This window comes from Pelobates fuscus, chromosome 12 (genome assembly GCF_036172605.1).
Source record: "Pelobates fuscus isolate aPelFus1 chromosome 12, aPelFus1.pri, whole genome shotgun sequence".
Lineage (NCBI taxonomy): Eukaryota > Metazoa > Chordata > Amphibia > Anura > Pelobatidae > Pelobates > Pelobates fuscus.
In genome coordinates this window covers 4,620,199-4,642,733 of record NC_086328.1, presented here as the reverse complement: position 1 = coordinate 4,642,733, position 22,535 = coordinate 4,620,199, and the positions used below count along the sequence as shown (strand labels likewise).

Below are 22,535 nucleotides of genomic sequence, written 5' to 3'. Positions count from 1 at the left end.
GATTTTGTGTGTTGAGTGTAGATCCACTCAGTGGCTCCCAGTCTGTTTGCAGCCAATGTTTAGCCGTTGTGTGTCGGCAGAGCCTATAACTACAATGGACTTCAGGTTCTGTCCCAGGAATGCGCAGTTTGTGTCGTAACAAATGCTGTGCACCACATCCCCCAGTAGAACATTCTAAGAATATCTAGAGTGCCCACCCACACGTCTAGCCTATAATAATCCTGCCCCTTTTCTGGTAGTTTTATAAACGGTTACTTGAAAGTACCATTGTCCGGAACAAGTGGATCAATCACCGTGGATACTGCTGTGTTCTTGCTGTTACCATTGGTTTCCATGGTGTCTAACTTTTAGAATTGTGTCCCATTTCTTCATCTTAGCGATCATTTTATGATGACCCCCTCCCACTGCATGTAATGTAGGAAAAATTAGCTCCCGTTGTTATACTGGGTATTCGTGGCCGCCCTGGGTCATTGCCATGTGTTCTATTAATCTTACCTCCTCTATCAAGACCCATGCAATCCCTGGTTACATACGTTAAAGCTTCCCCTTCTCTTATTGGTCAGGATTGTAACGCTGTGGGCGTGCAACGTCTGGCTGCTGTTTCTGCTATTTTGTGAGAATAAAGACATGTGTGATGTGGGTATTATTGTACCTTAATGCTGAAAAATAATGCTGTTCATTAGAGCAATCGCTCTGCTGTAACCGTTACCATGAGCAATCTGTCGATTTGTCTGCATAATGTGCAATAAGGGATGTTTTTCATTCCGTTATATTCCTTTCCTAAGTCATAAGAACATTCCGCTTCTATTAAAGACACTAGAATGGGCGATCCGTTTATATTGGTGTTATTTCTCCAGTGCTCATACACAGTTACCCAACCCCCCAATATCTTTTACACTAAAGGGATACGGACATTACACTGTAACTGCTGTCTGTAGAATACTCAGGGAACCCAGCAGCTCACACTGGAGGGGGGCAATTAACCAAACCCCCCAATATCTTTTACACTAAAGGGATACGGACATTACAGTGTAACTGCTGTCTGTAGAATACTCGGGGAACCCAGCAGCTCAAACTGGAGGGGGGCAATTAACCAAACCCCCCCAATATCTTTTACACTAAAGGGATACGGACATTACAATGTAACTGCTGTCTGTAGAATACTCAGGGAACCCAGCAGCTCACACTGGAGGGGGGCAATTAACCAAACCCCCCAATATCTTTTACACTAAAGGGATACGGACATTACAATGTAACTGCTGTCTGTTGAATACTCAGGGAACCCAGCAGCTCACACTGGAGGGGGCAATTAACCAAACCCCCCAATATCTTTTACACTAAAGGGATACGGACATTACAATGTAACTGCTGTCTGTAGAATACTCCGGGAACACAGCAGCTCACACTGGAGGGGGCAATTTAACCAAAACCCCCCAATATCTTTTACACTAAAGGGATACGGACATTACAATGTAACTGCTGTCTGTAGAATACTCGGGGAACCCAGCAGCTCAAACTGGAGGGGGGCAATTAACCAAACCCCCCCAATATCTTTTACACTAAAGGGATACGGACATTACAATGTAACTGCTGTCTGTAGAATACTCAGGGAACCCAGCAGCTCACACTGGAGGGGGGCAATTAACCAAACCCCCCAATATCTTTTACACTAAAGGGATACGGACATTACAATGTAACTGCTGTCTGTAGAATACTCCGGGAACACAGCAGCTCACACTGGAGGGGGCAATTTAACCAAAACCCCCCAATATCTTTTACACTAAAGGGATACGGACATTACAATGTAACTGCTGTCTGTAGAATACTCAGGGGACACAGCAGCTCACACTGGAGGGGGCAATTAACCAAACTCCCCAATATCTTTTACACTAAAGGGATACGGACATTACAATGTAACTGCTGTCTGTAGAATACTCGGGGAACCCAGCAGCTCAAACTGGAGGGGGGCAATTAACCAAACCCCCCCAATATCTTTTACACTAAAGGGATACGGACATTACAATGTAACTGCTGTCTGTAGAATACTCCGGGAACCCAGCAGCTCACACTGGGGGGGGGGGAATTAACCAAACCCCCTCAATATCTTTTACACTAAAGGGATACGGACATTACAATGTAACTGCTGTCTGTAGAATACTCAGGGAACACAGCAGCTCACACTGGAGGGGGCAATTAACCAAACCCCCCAATATCTTTTACACTAAAGGGATACGGACATTACAATGTAACTGCTGTCTGTAGAATACTCAGGGAACACAGCAGCTCACACTGGAGGGGGCAATTAACCAAACCCCCCAATATCTTTTACACTAAAGGGATACGGACATTACAATGTAACTGCTGTCTGTAGAATACTCGGGGAACCCAGCAGCTCACACTGGAGGGGGCAATTAACCAAACCCCCCCCAATATCTTTTACACTAAAGGGATACGGACATTACAATGTAACTGCTGTCTGTAGAATACTCGGGGAACACAGCAGCTCACACTGGAGGGGGCAATTAACCAAACCCCCTCAATATCTTTTACACTAAAGGGATACGGACATTACAATGTAACTGCTGTCTGTAGAATACTCAGGGAACCCAGCAGCTCACACTGGAGGGGGCAATTAACCAAACCCCCCCCAATATCTTTTACACTAAAGGGATACGGACATTACAATGTAACTGCTGTCTGTAGAATACTCAGGGAACACAGCAGCTCACACTGGAGGGGGCAATTAACCAAACCCCCTCAATATCTTTTACACTAAAGGGATACGGACATTACAATGTAACTGCTGTCTGTAGAATACTCACGGAACACAGCAGCTCACACTGGAGGGGGGCCATTATCCAAACCCCCCAATATCTTTTGCACTAAAGGGATACAGACATTACAATGTAACTGCTGTCTGTAGAATACTCAGGGAACACAGCAGCTCACACTGGAGGGGGCAATTAACCAGAACCCCCCAATATCTTTTACACTAAAGGGATACGGACATTACAATGTAACTGCTGTCAGTAGAATACTCAGGGAACACAGCAGCTCACACTGGAGGGGGCAATTAACCAGAACCCCCCAATATCTTTTACACTAAAGGGATACGGACATTACAATGTAACTGCTGTCTGTAGAATACTCAGGGAACACAGCAGCTCACACTGGAGGGGGCAATTAACCAGAACCCCCCAATATCTTTTACACTAAAGGGATACGGACATTACAATGTAACTGCTGTCTGTAGAATACTCAGGGAACCCAGCAGCTCACACTGGAGGGGGGCAATTAACCAAACCCCCCCCAATATCTTTTACACTAAAGGGATACGGACATTACAATGTAACTGCTGTCTGTAGAATACTCGGGGAACCCAGCAGCTCAAACTGGAGGGGGGCAATTAACCAAATCCCCCCAATATCTTTTACACTAAAGGGATACGGACATTACAATGTAACTGCTGTCTGTAGAATACTCGGGGAACCCAGCAGCTCACACTGGAGGGGGGCAATTAACCAAACCCCCCCAATATCTTTTACACTAAAGGGATATGGACATTACAATGCAACTGCTGTCTGTAGAATACTCAGGGAACACAGCAGCTCACACTGGAGGGGGCAATTAACCAAAACCCCAATATCTTTTACACTAAAGGGATACGGACATTACAATGTAACTGCTGTCTGTAGAATACTCAGGGAACCCAGCAGCTCACACTGGAGGGGGCAATTAACCAAACCCCCCCAATATCTTTTACACTAAAGGGATACGGACATTACAATGTAACTGCTGTTTGTAGAATACTCAGGGAACCCAGCAGCTCACACTGGAGGGGGGCAATTAACCAAACCCCCCAAATATCTTTTACACTAAAGGGATACGGACATTACAATGTAACTGCTGTCTGTAGAATACTCCGGGAACCCAGCAGCTCACACTGGAGGGGGTAATTAAACAAACCTCCCAATATCTTTTACACTAAAGGGATACGGACATTACAATGTAACTGCTGTCTGTAGAATACTCGGGGAACCCAGCAGCTCAAACTGGAGGGGGCAATTAACCAAACCCCCCAAATATCTTTTACACTAAAGGGATACGGACATTACAATGTAACTGCTGTCTGTAGAATACTCGGGGAACCCAGCAGCTCAAACTGGAGGGGGGCAATTAACCAAACCCCCCCAATATCTTTTACACTAAAGGGATACGGACATTACAATGTAACTGCTGTCTGTAGAATACTCAGGGAACCCAGCAGCTCACACTGGAGGGGGGCAATTAACCAAACCCCCCAATATCTTTTACACTAAAGGGATACGGACATTACAATGTAACTGCTGTCTGTTGAATACTCAGGGAACCCAGCAGCTCACACTGGAGGGGGCAATTAACCAAACCCCCCAATATCTTTTACACTAAAGGGATACGGACATTACAATGTAACTGCTGTCTGTAGAATACTCGGGGAACCCAGCAGCTCAAACTGGAGGGGGCAATTAACCAAACCCCCCAAATATCTTTTACACTAAAGGGATACGGACATTACAATGTAACTGCTGTCTGTAGAATACTCGGGGAACCCAGCAGCTCAAACTGGAGGGGGGCAATTAACCAAACCCCCCCAATATCTTTTACACTAAAGGGATACGGACATTACAATGTAACTGCTGTCTGTAGAATACTCAGGGAACCCAGCAGCTCACACTGGAGGGGGGCAATTAACCAAACCCCCCAATATCTTTTACACTAAAGGGATACGGACATTACAATGTAACTGCTGTCTGTTGAATACTCAGGGAACCCAGCAGCTCACACTGGAGGGGGCAATTAACCAAACCCCCCAATATCTTTTACACTAAAGGGATACGGACATTACAATGTAACTGCTGTCTGTAGAATACTCCGGGAACACAGCAGCTCACACTGGAGGGGGCAATTTAACCAAAACCCCCCAATATCTTTTACACTAAAGGGATACGGACATTACAATGTAACTGCTGTCTGTAGAATACTCGGGGAACCCAGCAGCTCAAACTGGAGGGGGCAATTAACCAAACCCCCCAAATATCTTTTACACTAAAGGGATACGGACATTACAATGTAACTGCTGTCTGTAGAATACTCGGGGAACCCAGCAGCTCAAACTGGAGGGGGGCAATTAACCAAACCCCCCCAATATCTTTTACACTAAAGGGATACGGACATTACAATGTAACTGCTGTCTGTAGAATACTCAGGGAACCCAGCAGCTCACACTGGAGGGGGGCAATTAACCAAACCCCCCAATATCTTTTACACTAAAGGGATACGGACATTACAATGTAACTGCTGTCTGTAGAATACTCCGGGAACACAGCAGCTCACACTGGAGGGGGCAATTTAACCAAAACCCCCCAATATCTTTTACACTAAAGGGATACGGACATTACAATGTAACTGCTGTCTGTAGAATACTCGGGGAACCCAGCAGCTCAAACTGGAGGGGGCAATTAACCAAACCCCCCAAATATCTTTTACACTAAAGGGATACGGACATTACAATGTAACTGCTGTCTGTAGAATACTCGGGGAACCCAGCAGCTCAAACTGGAGGGGGGCAATTAACCAAACCCCCCCAATATCTTTTACACTAAAGGGATACGGACATTACAATGTAACTGCTGTCTGTAGAATACTCCGGGAACCCAGCAGCTCACACTGGAGGGGGGCAATTAACCAAACCCCCCAATATCTTTTACACTAAAGGGATACGGACATTACAATGTAACTGCTGTCTGTAGAATACTCGGGGAACCCAGCAGCTCACACTGGAGGGGGGCAATTAACCAAACCCCCCCAATATCTTTTACACTAAAGGGATACGGACATTACAATGTAACTGCTGTTTGTAGAATACTCAGGGAACCCAGCAGCTCACACTGGAGGGGGGCAATTAACCAAACCCCCCAAATATCTTTTACACTAAAGGGATACGGACATTACAATGTAACTGCTGTCTGTAGAATACTCGGGGAACCCAGCAGCTCAAACTGGAGGGGGCAATTAACCAAACCCCCCAAATATCTTTTACTCTAAAGGGATACGGACATTACAATGTAACTGCTGTCTGTAGAATACTCGGGGAACCCAGCAGCTCAAACTGGAGGGGGGCAATTAACCAAACCCCCCCAATATCTTTTACACTAAAGGGATACGGACATTACAATGTAACTGCTGTCTGTAGAATACTCAGGGAACCCAGCAGCTCACACTGGAGGGGGGCAATTAACCAAACCCCCCAATATCTTTTACACTAAAGGGATACGGACATTACAATGTAACTGCTGTCTGTTGAATACTCAGGGAACCCAGCAGCTCAAACTGGAGGGGGGCAATTAACCAAACCCCCCAATATCTTTTACACTAAAGGGATACGGACATTACAATGTAACTGCTGTCTGTAGAATACTCCGGGAACACAGCAGCTCACACTGGAGGGGGCAATTAACCAAACCCCCCCAATATCTTTTACACTAAAGGGATACGGACATTACAATGTAACTGCTGTCTGTAGAATACTCAGGGAACCCAGCAGCTCACACTGGAGGGGGGCCATTAACCAAACCCCCCAAATATCTTTTACACTAAAGGGATACGGACATTACAATGTAACTGCTGTCTGTAGAATACTCAGGGAACCCAGCAGCTCACACTGGAGGGGGGCCATTAACCAAACCCCCCAAATATCTTTTACACTAAAGGGATACGGACATTACAATGTAACTGCTGTCTGTAGAATACTCAGGGAACCCAGCAGCTCACACTGGAGGGGGAGGGGGGGCAATTAAACATCCCCCCCCAAATCTTTTACACTAAAGGGATATGGACATCATAGCTCCGCAAAGTAGCCTATGTTTATATCACTTTCAACATATCAAAAGCTATATGTCCATGATAACTCCCATTTAAGAGATGATGGATCCTTAGGTGGCATATTTACAAATGGATCTTGTTGGTAAGAGCATTTTCACATTTTTTTTTTTTTTTTTACAAAAAATATTTAGCAGCTATTTACAAATATAAACTTGTAACCAAGCTGATTACTGTCACCTCTGTCTCAATGTCATTGATTGCGGTGAGTGAATATGTGATTTAGGTTTTTGGGTTTGTTTTTTTCATTACCGTTCCTTATGGATTCAAACCGTGAATACCTAGCCTGTGATTCCGCTAATTGCTAAGTGGAAATCCTACATGTGCCCCCCTCCCACTAAAACAAACAAAAATTACCCTCCTAAATTGCTGTAAGCTTAGACCTTTTAATGGAGCTGAAGAAATGATTTCACTTGTTGGGAGTGCAGTAAATGCTATTGTATCGCAGTAATCCGAGGAAAATGACATTCACACATATTAGCACTGCTTACTAATTATAGTGCTTAGCGTTAATGTGTGTCCATTAGCACATTATAGCTGATTCTCCCTTTGTGTGATGCAAAGATCTGAGATTTGAAATGATAGCGTTGGATATAACTTGAAATCGCTGTTCACAAGGCATTTAAACTGGAATGTGCGCCCTGTGAGACGCAATATTACGGGAATATGGAATGGTTCTTCTGTTCGTCTAAATTACGGTACACGGCAACTCTGCAGTCACGGAAACGTAAAATGGATATAAAACTGCAACCATTATTAAAATTCTGGTTTAAAAGGAAACTGCCAATTCCCCAGGATTGTAATATTGTGTTTACGTGTCCTTATGTTTAACAGATATGTATTCACAATCTTTATCCTGCAACTGGGGGCCTCCATCTTGGCTCCCTGTCAGTCATTGTTATAAGCTCCGCCCATTACACCTGGCAGTCAGTATAGAGAGAGCCACCTCCATCTTAGCTCCCTGTCAATCATTGTTATAAGCTCCGCCCTTTACACCTGGCAGTCAGTATAGAGAGAGCCGCCTCCATCTTAGCTCCCTGTCAGTCATTGTTATAAGCTCCACCCTTTACACCTGGCAGTCAGTATAGAGAGAGCCACCTCCATCTTAGCTCCCTGTCAATCATTGTTATAAGCTCCGCCCTTTACACCTGCCAGTTAGTATAGAGAGCCGCCTCCATCTTGGCTCCCTGTCAATCATTGTTATAATCTCCGCCCTTTACACCTGCCAGTTAGTATAGAGAGCCGCCTCCATCTTGGCTCCCTGTCAGTCATTGTTATAAGCCCCGCCCTTTACACCTGCCAGTTAGTATAGAGAGCCGCCTCCATCTTGGCTCCCTGTCAGTCATTGTTATAATCTCCGCCCTTTACACCTGCCAGTTAGTATAGAGAGCCGCCTCCATCTTGGCTCCCTGTCAGTCATTGTTATAAGCCCCGCCCTTTACACCTGCCAGTTAGTATAGAGAGCCACCTCCATCTTAGCTCCCTGTCAATCATTGTTATAATCTCCGCCCTTTACACCTGGCAGTCAGTATAGAGAGAGCCACCTCCATCTTAGCTCCCTGTCAATCATTGTTATAAGCTACGCCCTTTACACCTGGCAGTCAGTATAGAGAGAGCCACCTCTCTCTTAGCTCCCTGTCAATCATTGTTATAAGCTCCGCCCTTTACACCTGGCAGTCAGTATAGAGAGAGCCACCTCCATCTTAGCTCCCTGTCAATCATTGTTATAAGCTCCGCCCTTTACACCTGGCAGTCAGTATAGAGAGAGCCACCTCCATCTTAGCTCCCTGTCAATCATTGTTATAAGCTCCGCCCTTTACACCTGGCAGTCAGTATAGAGAGAGCCACCTCCATCTTAGCTCCCTGTCAATCATTGTTATAAGCTCCGCCCTTTACACCTGGCAGTCAGTATAGAGAGAGCCACCTCCATCTTAGCTCCCTGTCAATCATTGTTATAAGCTCCGCCCTTTACACCTGGCAGTCAGTATAGAGAGAGCCACCTCCATCTTAGCTCCCTGTCAATCATTGTTATAAGCTCCGCCCTTTACACCTGGCAGTCAGTATAGAGAGAGCCACCTCCATCTTGGCTCCCTGTCAATCATTGTTATAAGCTCCGCCCTTTACACCTGGCAGTCAGTATAGAGAGAGCCACCTCTCTCTTAGCTCCCTGTCAATCATTGTTATAAGCTCCGCCCTTTACACCTGGCAGTCAGTATAGAGAGAGCCACCTCCATCTTAGCTCCCTGTCAATCATTGTTATAAGCTCCGCCCCTTACACCTGGCAGTCAGTATAGAGAGAGCAACCTCCATCTTAGCTCCCTGTCAATCATTGTTATAAGCTCCGCCCTTTACTCCTGGCAGTCAGTATAGAGAGAGCCACCTCCATCTTAGCTCCCTGTCAATCATTGTTATAAGCTCCGCCCTTTACACCTGGCAGTCAGTATAGAGAGAGCCACCTCCATCTTAGCTCCCTGTCAATCATTGTTATAAGCTCCGCCCTTTACTCCTGGCAGTCAGTATAGAGAGAGCCACCTCCATCTTAGCTCCCTGTCAATCATTGTTATAAGCTCCGCCCTTTACACCTGGCAGTCAGTATAGAGAGAGCCACCTCCATCTTAGCTCCCTGTCAATCATTGTTATAAGCTCCGCCCTTTACACCTGGCAGTCATTATATAGAGAGCCACCTCCATCTTAGCTCTGTGTCAGTCATTGTTATAAGCTCCGCCCTTTACTCCTGGCAGTCAGTATAGAGAGAGCCACCTCCATCTTAGCTCCCTGTCAATCATTGTTATAAGCTCCGCCCTTTACACCTGGCAGTCAGTATAGAGAGAGCCACCTCCATCTTAGCTCCCTGTCAATCATTGTTATAAGCTCCGCCCTTTACTCCTGGCAGTCAGTATAGAGAGAGCCACCTCCATCTTGGCTCCCTGTCAGTCATTGTTATAAGCTCCGCCCTCTACACCTGGCAGTCAGTATAGAGAGAGCCACCTCCATCTTAGCTCCCTGTCAATCATTGTTATAAGCTCCGCCCTTTACTCCTGGCAGTCAGTATAGAGAGAGCCACCTCTCTCTTAGCTCCCTGTCAATCATTGTTATAAGCTCCGCCCTTTACACCTGGCAGTCAGTATAGAGAGAGCCACCTCCATCTTAGCTCCCTGTCAATCATTGTTATAAGCTCCGCCCTTTACACCTGGCAGTCAGTATAGAGAGAGCCACCTCCATCTTAGCTCCCTGTCAATCATTGTTATAAGCTCCGCCCTTTACTCCTGGCAGTCAGTATAGAGAGAGCCACCTCCATCTTGGCTCCCTGTCAGTCATTGTTATAAGCTCCGCCCTCTACACCTGGCAGTCAGTATAGAGAGAGCCACCTCCATCTTAGCTCCCTGTCAATCATTGTTATAAGCTCCGCCCTTTACACCTGGCAGTCAGTATAGAGAGAGCCACCTCCATCTTAGCTCCCTGTCAATCATTGTTATAAGCTCCGCCCTTTACTCCTGGCAGTCAGTATAGAGAGAGCCACCTCTCTCTTAGCTCCCTGTCAATCATTGTTATAAGCTCCGCCCTTTACACCTGGCAGTCAGTATAGAGAGAGCCACCTCCATCTTAGCTCCCTGTCAATCATTGTTATAAGCTCCGCCCTTTACACCTGGCAGTCAGTATAGAGAGAGCCACCTCCATCTTAGCTCCCTGTCAATCATTGTTATAAGCTCCGCCCTTTACTCCTGGCAGTCAGTATAGAGAGAGCCTCCTCCTGGAGGGTGTAATGTATAAATCAGTCTGCAGTATCTGGTACCTTTCTGTTCTCTTAGATGGAAGGGCCGTCCGTGCCTTGATGCCTTTTGCTGCAAGCTTGGCACAGATGGAAGGCTAATACATGTTTTGCAAACCTTGTTGAAGGACCATGTTGCAGGAAGCTAGACTGTCCTCCACGTCTGTAAATGAGGCTGTTGGTAACAATCTCCCCTCCTGCCAATGCTTTTGTTATTGTGACCGTTGGTGCCATGTCACCTACCTGCGTGTGCTGACTTTGACTGATTTGTCCTGATTCATGGATAAATGTGTTCCCACTAAGGGGGACAGTATGGATCACCCAGCCATAGGTTCACATGACATAATCTGCTTGGCTTTATGTGCTCGTACATTGGAGAAATGGGTCTCGCGAAATCCCCATCATCCAGTGATTACTACCATCTCCCCTTTCTCCATAGGTTTTGGGGTGAACACCTGCTGGTGCTCCAGTGAAACATTAAACAGTTTGAGCTGGAATTATGAATTATATTTTCTTTTCGCTCTGACCCTGATAAATATTCTGGCGGTTTCCCAAGCCAGGCTGCTAATGAGCGCGTTGTCATAGATTCATAGCACACTCCGGGTTTGGTAGCGTTAAGTAACGCGCACATTATATGGGATGACACATGTGAGCTATTGAACGCTTAAAATTCAGGGCAAGATTCCAGTTTTAGCTTGCCTTGCGCCCAGACTAACGAGGTACCTAATCAGGGAATCAATGCACTCACAAAATAAGTATGGCATGTTAAATTTATCCCAACGCTTTACTATATCCCAAAGGTAACGCTCTGTCCGCAGTGCTATCTGCCTGCAATCCATCCAAAGCTACAGTGTAACGAGGACTGATCTGTACCTCGCCTTCACCAATAAACCCCAGGGGTTATTTACTAAACAGTGATGACTTGACACCTGAGGCTTTGTATTTAAATTAGAATGGGGGCTTGCTTTTCACTAGCGTTTCTGTATTTAAATTAAATCGCCGGGGGCTGCGTGTGTTTGTTTTTTTGTTTTATGTTTCTTTTTTCTTTTTGTTTACATTTACAGTGGTAGAATTACTTATCATCCTTAGAATAAAATGCGATAAAGCAAACTGCGTGTCGAGTCCACGTTGTAATGTTCAGATTTAGAACAGATGTTAATGTATCTTTTTTCCAATCATATGGATATATGGCCTCACTGGTTTCCCTGGCGATTGCCCTGTTGTTTTTTTTTTTTATGTGTTTGCATCACTTTTATTACCACAGTACTTTGTTAATTCTGCCTGGTCACTTGCTGTCACCATAAGAATTAAACGGGATTCATTTTGCATGACTGGATGCAATCTATAGTAATCTGTTTGTGTATATAATATATATCTCAAATCTTGTAATTCTTTGTCAATGGCAGCATGTACTGTAACTAAAGTTATATAAACGTATTGTAACACACGGCTATACTGCCATTTCCCCAGAGAGCAGATCGACAAGGAAAGCAATGGAGAAAGTTATTTTGACATTTTGCAGATATTTCTTGCAATGCCACAGTGATGCATAAAGGAAATGGCTTTGTAATTTAACCATTCTGATAGTGGGGTTACTTCCTGTTTGTTCCAACGCAGCAGTTTGTGCATGAGTGAGCCGGTACGCGAGATGTTCCATTAGTGAAAGCGTATTGTGTTTGCCTTAAAGCGCCCAGTTGTGGTCAGCGGCGCGTGATAAAGGTATATTTCTACCCAATTAAGTCCATTTTCTGTGAGTGCTGTTTACATGTTATAATCCCATTTGCCCCAGGTCATGGAGTCGGAGTAGCTGATATATTTGTTAAAGACATATTACCAAGAAATCGCCATGTAAGACTAAGTTTTCACATTCTTGTCAACTTCCAAGGTGGTCAAAAAGGGACCGGAGAGTCACAAGTGGTGCACTCCCAGCGCCATTTGTAATACTTCCAAACATGTGCAGAAACGGTCATCTCCTTTGTCCTAACAGCCTTGGATACGGAAGGAGCATATCCCAGATCATGGCTCGGCTGTCCTGGAGGAAAGCTGCAAGGCACGAGTTTGGCACAGACCCTGGTGGCATTGACTCTTGTTCCACAGCCGCAAAGCAGGCACTTCCTGTGTACTTCACCATGCAGGCTGTGGGTATTGCTGGATTTAATTCATAATCATATTTTAGGGATTAGCAGAAGGTTTAAGGGTGAAGGTCGAGCCAGATGTGTGTGTCTGATGTATTAACTGGCAGCTCACTGGTTACGTAGATTACGTTGGAGGAATGGGGGATGTTGGGGTCTCCCATGTGTTTTTTTCTCTGTCTGCACTGTTCAGGTGTGTTGTGCACCGAGGACCACTGAATAATGCACCGTATACTGACATATTCTGTAATACACTGTGTAACGGACCGTTTCAGCATAAAAGGGGAAAAATCCGTTTAGGCGATAATCCCCTTTTCCATAGACCAGCAGCTACCATAAGCACCAACTTCCCGAACTCCCAAACTGCACGAATTCACCAACTCTCGAACAGTAGACACACTAACCCTGGAAGCAGCCGAACAGGAAAAGCAATATGGACAGCTTACACTCCTGGCAGTCGGCATACAGTCCCCTTTCCCCCCAAGAAAGAGACACACTCCAGCTTCAGGGTTAAACAGCAACAACACTGATTTATTCACACACAGGCTTATATGAGATTCTCCCATGCAAGGGAGGGGTTTACAGTACACCAATCCAGTTTAAGGTACAACCCACACATCTCCTCCCTCCAACATATCTGTTAACACAATTAACAGGGACATATTTTTACCCAAGTTTTGGATGTACCCTAAATACTTGGGGTACATCCACAAATCCAATATCTCCAGATAGCCCTAGTCTGGAGGAACAACATACGTTAAAATCAGCCCATTCGGATAAACGGTTCGGGAGTTATGGGACTTTAAAGTATTGACCGACCGCATGGGTAAAGTATCCGAAATCAGTTCCATGCATTTTGGCCCTGCGGTCGGTCACAAACAAGGGAATGAAAACAGACGAATTGCCTGTGTTATAGAGTCTGGAGAGGGTTTGAATGAATTCCCTTGTTTGTGGGGTTCTTTCTACCGAACGGGGGGTCATTCGGTAGTTTCCATACGAATTTCTGGAAGTATGGAGGTCTCAGCGGTGTTTGCCTAGTCAAGTGTCCGATTTTAGTTCCAGACACTCGACGGCAAAACACCGCTGTTCGGTAGTTAAAGATGGCCGCCGCCACGTGGTTGTTTCCTGAATGGCGGCCACCCAGAGGACACAGAACACATTACATGATTGCCAATTACCCGTTTGCAACATTGTTGCAAACGGTAATTGGAGGCACACTTAATCCTGGGTGGTCTGGTTGTTCGGTAGTTTCCTCAATACAATGAATGGAGTGATTCTACCGAACAATCAGATGAAGGCTGCATATATATATATAACCCAGGTTAACTGCATACATAAATACATATACAATATACAGGCAGTACAATAGAATATGCTTCACAGTCTTAAAGGGACAGTAGTCCCAAAATGTCCACCGCTGATTTTAAAGGGCCAGTAGCAGCAATATAAATTATACATGCCCAAATATAGTCTTTAAAGTGCAATATGTCCAGGGGCCATAGTCGCAGGGCAGGAGGCTAGCAGCCAGGCTTCTCCAGCCCACAGTGGCGAAGTTGGTTTCGCCACAATTCTCCCCTTTACCAATTAGACTAACAGGGTATCTGACCTCCTGCCGGTCAGTGCCCTGGTTAGTCCAGCAACCCACCCACAGAACCGAAGTAGTAGAGCAGCCCACCCATAATAAACAGTTACCACACCTGGGTGAGGGAGAATTTTGTCCAAGTTCAGGTGCCCCCCCACGGCTGTGCGAGAGACTGATAGGCTGCCTTGGTGGGTTGCTGAGGGGGCAGAGACCAGCGGTACTCTGTCCTGTTGCCAGCACTACCACGGGAGTAGTCTGGTGGGAGCCTGGCTGCTGGAGACCGACTGTCTCCCCTTTAGATATATCGCTCTGTGGCTGGGGGACAGGACCGACCGTCCCTACCCCTGGGGCTGTAAGTGCAGAGACTACGGTCCCATCTGCACAGATGTGGGGCTTAACATCTCCCCTTGGTGGGTTAGGCTGCCGCTGGAGAGAGGGTGTAACAAGCTCCTCTCTCTGGACGGTAAACGGCCGCTGGGGAGGGGGGTTAGCAGGCTCCTCTCCCTGCCACTCTCTCTGCTGGTGGAAAGGGGGACCAGCTGTCTCCCCTTTCATTCTCTTGTCCGGCTGCTGGGGTGCGAGACTGACTGTCTCTGCTCCCTGCAGGACACACTGCCGCTGGGGAGGATGGACGACACCATCAGCTCCCTGGGGCACACACTGCCGCTGGGGAGGGAGGACGCTGCTCTCCTCCCCCTTCGCTTCACACTGCCTTCTTGGCATCTCACTTTGCTGCTGGGGGGCAGGAACAACAACCTCTGCCCCCTGTAACTCAGCCTGCCGCTGGGGAGGAAGGACTGCACCTTCGGCTCCCTTGGACACACACGGCTGCTGGGGAGGATGGACGACACCATCAGCTCCCTGGGGCACACACTGCCGCTGGGGAGGGAGGACGCTGCTCTCCTCTCCCTTCGCTTCACACTGCCTTCTTGGCATATCACTTTGCTGCTGGGGGGCAGGAACAACAACCTCTGCCCCCTGTAACTCAGCCTGCCGCTGGGGAGGAAGGACTGCACCTTCGGCTCCCTTGGACACACACGGCTGCTGGGGAGGATGGACGACACCATCAGCTCCCTGGGGCACACATTGCCGCTGGGGAGGGAGGACGCTGCTCTCCTCTCCCTTCCCTTCGCACTGCCTTCTTGGCATATCACTTTGCTGCTGGGGGGCAGGAACAACAACCTCTGCCCCCTGTAACTCAGCCTGCCGCTGGGGAGGAAGGACTGCACCTTCGGCTCCCTTGGACACACACGGCTGCTGGGGAGGATGGACGACACCATCAGCTCCCTGGGGCACACATTGCCGCTGGGGAGGGAGGACGCTGCTCTCCTCTCCCTTCACTTCACACTGCCTTCTTGGCATATCACTTTGCTGCTGGGGGGCAGGAACAACAACCTCTGCCCCCTGTAACTCAGCCTGCCGCTGGGGAGGAAGGACTGCACCTTCGGCTCCCTTGGACACACACGGCTGCTGGGGAGGATGGACGACACCATCAGCTCCCTGGGCCACACATTGCCGCTGGGGAGGGAGGTCTGCAAACCCCCTGGCCCGCTCTGATTCCCGCGGCAAGTACTCTCGCACTGCTTTCTTCACCTGCTGTATTAGATCCTCTGAGAGGTTGGGTCCGCATATAGCCAGCACCGCGGTGACCTCTCTGTCATACGCCTCTTGAGTGTAGCTGGGTGCCATGCTTGCTCTGCTGCAGTTGGTTCCTTGTAGATAGGGGCGCTGTACGGGTACTGGCGTTGCCCTCACTATGTAATCCAGGAATGGTGTTGTCTGCAGCTGTCCCTCTGGTTGTAGGAACGATCCCACCGCTTGCCACCAATTGTAACGGACCGTTTCAGCATAAAAGGGGAAAAATCCGTTTAGGCGATAATCCCCTTTTCCATAGACCAGCAGCTACCATAAGCACCAACTTCCCAAACTCCCAAACTGCACGAATTCACCAACTCTCGAACAGTAGACACACTAACCCTGGAAGCAGCCGAACAGGAAAAGCAATATGGACAGCTTACACTCCTGGCAGTCGGCATACAGTCCCCTTTCCCCCCAAGAAAGAGACACACTCCAGCTTCAGGGTTAAACAGCAACAACACTGATTTATTCACACACAGGCTTATATGAGATTCTCCCATGCAAGGGAGGGGTTTACAGTACACCAATCCAGTTTAAGGTACAACCCACACATCTCCTCCCTCCAACATATCTGTTAACACAATTAACAGGGACATATTTTTACCCAAGTTTTGGATGTACCCTAAATACTTGGGGTACATCCACAAATCCAATATCTCCAGATAGCCCTAGTCTGGAGGAACAACATACGTTAAAATCAGCCCATTCGGATAAACGGTTCGGGAGTTATGGGACTTTAAAGTATTGACCGACCGCATGGGTAAAGTATCCGAAATCAGTTCCATGCATTTTGGCCCTGCGGTCGGTCACAAACAAGGGAATGAAAACAGACGAATTGCCTGTGTTATAGAGTCTGGAGAGGGTTTGAATGAATTCCCTTGTTTGTGGGGTTCTTTCTACCGAACGGGGGGTCATTCGGTAGTTTCCATACGAATTTCTGGAAGTATGGAGGTCTCAGCGGTGTTTGCCTAGTCAAGTGTCCGATTTTAGTTCCAGACACTCGACGGCAAAACACCGCTGTTCGGTAGTTAAAGATGGCCGCCGCCACGTGGTTGTTTCCTGAATGGCGGCCACCCAGAGGACACAGAACACATTACATGATTGCCAATTACCCGTTTGCAACATTGTTGCAAACGGTAATTGGAGGCACACTTAATCCTGGGTGGTCTGGTTGTTCGGTAGTTTCCTCAATACAATGAATGGAGTGATTCTACCGAACAATCAGATGAAGGCTGCATATATATATATAACCCAGGTTAACTGCATACATAAATACATATACAATATACAGGCAGTACAATAGAATATGCTTCACAGTCTTAAAGGGACAGTAGTCCCAAAATGTCCACCGCTGATTTTAAAGGGCCAGTAGCAGCAATATAAATTATACATGCCCAAATATAGTCTTTAAAGTGCAATATGTCCAGGGGCCATAGTCGCAGGGCAGGAGGCTAGCAGCCAGGCTTCTCCAGCCCACAGTGGCGAAGTTGGTTTCGCCACACACTGAGATTAGAATCGCTTTTCCCAGGCACATATGGAATTGGCAGAGTCTCGAGAGAACTAATTAGAATTCACTAGAATACAGAATCCTTATTTCCCCGATCATACAATAAACTCAACAGAAAGTGTTACCTCTCCGTACCGGCCACGTGAAGGCATCTGGCCTGCTTGTTTAAATATATAGATTTATAATCTGTGTTTCATTATTTTACTTGTTTAACATTTGTGTGTATTTTTAGAGTGCCTCCCTAAATGCCTAGAATTTCTAGCCGAATACATTGTATGGTGGGGCGAGAATAATCGCTTATTGGGGTGTAATTGACTATTGGCTCGCTGTGGGTTCATGGGGTGTAATAACCTGGCTGTTAGCACAGTGTGTGTACATGGAGTGTCATAAGCTGTCTGTTAGCACAGTGTGGATACAGGGGGTGTAATAAGCTGGCTGTTAGCACAGTGTGGGTACAGGGGGTGTAATAAGCTGGCTGTTAGCACAGTGTGGGTACAGGGGGTGTAATAAGCTGGCTGTTAGCACAGTGTGGGTACAGGGGGTGTAATAAGCTGGCTGTTGGCCCAGTGTGGGTACAGGGGGTATAATAAGCTGGCTGTTAGCACAGTGTGGGTACAGGGGGTGTAATAAGCTGGCTGTTGGCCCAGTGTGGGTACAGGGGGTATAATAAGCTGGCTGTTGGCACAGTGTGGGTACAGGGGGTGTAATAACCTGGATGTTAGCACAGTGTGTGTACATGGAGTGTCATAAGATGGCTGTTAGCACAGTGTGGGTACAGGGGGTGTAATAAGCTGGCTGTTGGCACAGTGTGGGTACAGGGGGTATAATAAGCTGGCTGTTGGCACAGTGTGGGTACAGGGGGTGTAATAACCTGGATGTTTGCACAGTGTGTGTACATGGAGTGTCATAAGCTGGCTGTTAGCACAGTGTGTGTACATGGAGTGTCATAAGATGGCTGTTAGCACAGTGTGGGTACAGGGGGTGTAATAAGCTGGCTGTTGGCACAGTGTGGGTACAGGGTGTGTAATAAGCTGGCTGTTAGCACAGTGTGTGTACATGGAGTGTAATAAGCTGGCTGTTAGCACAGTGTGGATACAGGGGGTGTAATAAGCTGGCTGTTAGCACAGGGGGTGTAATAAGCTGGCTGTTAGCACAGTGTGGGTACAGGGGGTGTAATAAGCTGGCTGTTAGCACAGTGTGGGTACAGGGGGTGTAATAAGCTGGTTGTTGGCACAGTGTGGGTACAGGGGGTTTAATAAGCTGGCTGTTGGCACAGTGTGGGTTCAGGGGGTGTAATAACCTGGATGTTAGCACAGTGTGTGTACATGGAGTGTCATAAGATGGCTGTTGGCACAGTGTGGGTACAGGGGGTATAAGCTGGCTGTTGGCACAGTGTGGGTACAGGGGGTGTAATAACCTGGATGTTAGCACAGTGTGTGTACATGGAGTGTCATAAGATGGCTGTTAGCACAGTGTGGGTACAGGGGGTGTAATAAGCTGGCTGTTGGTACAGGGTGTGTAATAAGCTGGCTGTTAGCACAGTGTGGGTACAGGGGTGTAATAAGCTGGCTGTTGGCACAGTGTGGGTACAGGGGTGTAATAAGCTGGCTGTTGGCACAGTGTGGGTGCAGGGGGTGTAATAAGCTGGCTGTTGGTATAGGGGGTGTAAATACTGGCTGTTAGCACAGTGTGGGTACAGGGGGTGTAATAAGCTGGCTGTTAGCATGGTGTGGGTACAGGGGTTGTAATAAGCTGGCTGTTGGCACAGTGTGGGCACAGGGGGTATAATAAGCTGGCTGTTGGCACAGTGTGGGTGCAGGGGGTGTAATAAGCTGGCTGTTGGCACAGTGTGGGCGCAGGGGGTATAATAAGCTGGCTGTTGGCACAGTGTGGGTACAGGGGGTGTAATAAGCTGGCTGTTGGCACAGTGTGGGTACAGGGGGTGTAATAACTGGCTGTTGGTACGGTGTGGGTACAGGGGGTGTAATTGGCTGTTGGCACAGTGTGGGTACAGGGGGTGTAATAAGCTGGCTGTTGGCACAGTGTGGGTACAGGGGGTGTAATAACTGGCTGTTGGCACAGTGTGGGTACAGGGGGTGTAATAAGCTGGCTGTTGGCACGGTGTGGGTACTGGGGGTGTAATAAGCTGGCTGTTGGCACAGTGTGGGTACGGGGGTGTAATAAGCTGGCTGTTGGCACAGTGTGGGTACAGGGGGTGTAATAAGCTGGCTGTTGGCACAGTGTGGGTACAGGGGGTGTAATAAGCTGGCTGTTGGCACAGTGTGGGTACAGGGGGTGTAATAAGCTGGCTGTTAGCATGGTGTGGGTACAGGGGGTGTAATAAGCTGGCTGTTGGCACAGTGTGGGTACAGGGGGTGTAATAAGCTGGCTGTTAGCATGGTGTGGGTACAGGGGGTGTAATAAGCTGGCTGTTGGCACAGTGTGGGTACAGGGGGTGTAATAAGCTGGCTGTTGGCACAGTGTGGGTACGGGGGTGTAATAAGCTGGCTGTTAGCATGGTGTGGGTACAGGGGGTGTAATAAGCTGGCTGTTAGCATGGTGTGGGTACAGGGGGTGTAATAAGCTGGCTGTTGGCACAGTGTGGGTACAGGGGGTGTAATAAGCTGGCTGTTGGCACGGTGTGGGTACTGGGGGTGTAATAAGCTGGCTGTTGGCACAGTGTGGGTACGGGGGTGTAATAAGCTGGCTGTTGGCACAGTGTGGGTACAGGGGGTGTAATAAGCTGGCTGTTGGCACAGTGTGGGTACAGGGGGTGTAATAAGCTGGCTGTTGGCACAGTGTGGGTACAGGGGGTGTAATAAGCTGGCTGTTGGCACAGTGTGGGTACAGGGGGTGTAATAAGCTGGCTGTTAGCATGGTGTGGGTACAGGGGGTGTAATAAGCTGGCTGTTGGCACAGTGTGGGTACAGGGGGTGTAATAAGCTGGCTGTTAGCATGGTGTGGGTACAGGGGGTGTAATAAGCTGGCTGTTGGCACAGTGTGGGTACAGGGGGTGTAATAAGCTGGCTGTTGGCACAGTGTGGGTACAGGGGGTGTAATAAGCTGGCTGTTGGCACAGTGGTTACAGGGGGTGTAATAACTGGCTGTTGGCACAGTGTGGGTACAGGGGGTGTAATAACTGGCTGTTGGCACAGTGTGGGTACAGGGGGTGTAATAAGCTGGCTGTTAGCATGGTGTGGGTACAGGGGGTGTAATAAGCTGGCTGTTGGCACAGTGTGGGTTCAGGGGGTGTAATAAGCTGGCTGTTGGCACAGTGTGGGTACAGGGGGTGTAATAAGCTGGCTGTTGGCACAGTGGTTACAGGGGGTGTAATAACTGGCTGTTGGCACAGTGTGGGTACAGGGGGTGTAATAGCTGGCTGTTGGCACAGTGTGGGTACAGGGGGTGTAATAAGCTGGCTGTTGGCACAGTGTGGGTACAGGGGGTGTAATATGCTGGCTGTTGGCACAGTGTGGGTACAGGGGGTGTAATAAGCTGTCTGTTGGCACAGTGTGGGTACAGGGGGTGTAATAACCTGGATGTTAGCACAGTGTGGGTACAGGGGGTGTAATAAGCTGGCTGTTGGCACAGTGTGTGCGTTATATTATGCTGCAAGCTATTCTTATTTTCCTTCTTGTTTCTCTCTCTCTGTATTAATGTGCTGAGAAATGTATTTTCACGGGTTATCTCTCCCATTCAGGCGCATCGACGATGACAAGGGGAGAACGCACGAGCTGGAGCACTGTGCTATAAAATGTATGCGAGGGATTCTGTACTGCTACATGCGGCAAGCTGATAAGGTAACTGGCTGAGCAGTGACATGGAATGTGAATGGCTTCTCTGAACGCAGACACCATTGTCCATCTATGTGTGCCGCAGTGAGGGGAGTAACACTGCCGTGCATGGCATGCCTCTCTGGGTGACAACTCACTGCAATGTCTGATAGATGAAGTGGTTCATGGATGGACTCAGTAAGTGATTTACCAGGAAGAAAGGCCCTGATCTGTTTAACTGAACACGAAGGATGGAGATTAAATAAAACCCTCACCGATGTTACAATGTTTCTGCTCTACCTCTCCCGCCCCCCCACACAGAGTTCTCCTGGATCAACCGGTAGGGCAGGGGTGAAGAGTTCTCAGTGGTGCACAGGGGGTCTAACCCTGTGATCAATGGAGACTTTACTATCCCCCATATTTAACACGTGTGCTGGTGAGGTGTAACAGATTAAATTCCTCCATATTAGTCAGCGCAGAAACAATGTATCGACTTCTCCTCCTCATTTACAATGTGTGCCTTGGCTGTGCCAGGACTGAACACGATTTTGATGTCATTTTCAAAACCCTTTAAAAAACACAGAAACAAAACCCACAGAGGATCAGGGATCAGATGGAAATGAAAGGTTTTATAGGTGTTTCTCAGTATCTTATTCAGGGGTGAGATTTCCAGGCAATGGACGGTTTCCCTTTAACTCACCTGTACTTAATATGGAGTGTGTACTTCTTGTTTCTGATGGTGGGTCCTAGGAGCAGGTTTGCTGAGAACCATTTGTTAAAGGAGAACTAGTAGGAGTGTAGGGCTCTCTAAATAGCCATCATTGTAAGCACATAGATTGTTTTTAAATCTTCTATTCTTTAACATTTCATTAGCAGCTTCCTATTAACCCTGCGTACATCCAATATAGGTCGCTCTAGATCAGGGGTAGGCAACCTTCGGCACTCCAGATGTTGTGGACTACATCCCCCATATTGCTCTTACACCCATAATGCTGACAATGCATCATAGGCAGTGTAGTCCTAAACATCTGGCGTGCTGAAGATTGCCTATGCCTGCTCTAGATAATTATTTGTATATCAGTTTGTCTTTATTTTCTGATAAAAGTACTAACATTTAGAAATTCAGACACAGATCATTATCTGCCTGGTGTCACCCCATCCTTTTCAATCCTGCCGTGGAGATCCCCTGAAACCCAGGCAGATTCTTTAGAGTAAT

The 22,535-nt window shown here is 47.5% G+C and overlaps 1 protein-coding gene across 4 annotated transcripts in view; it reads left to right on the top strand.

Annotated features, from left to right (window-relative positions):
- The window catches only part of PHKB (phosphorylase kinase regulatory subunit beta), a 200,210-nt gene that overhangs the window by 48,356 nt on the left and 129,319 nt on the right, over positions 1-22,535 (top strand). For all 4 annotated transcript variants that reach the window (XM_063437844.1, XM_063437843.1, XM_063437841.1 and 1 more), the window contains one exon: positions 21,247-21,346. In XM_063437844.1, the coding sequence (XP_063293914.1) occupies positions 21,247-21,346 (100 nt within the window). The remainder of the gene's footprint in view (positions 1-21,246; positions 21,347-22,535) is intronic.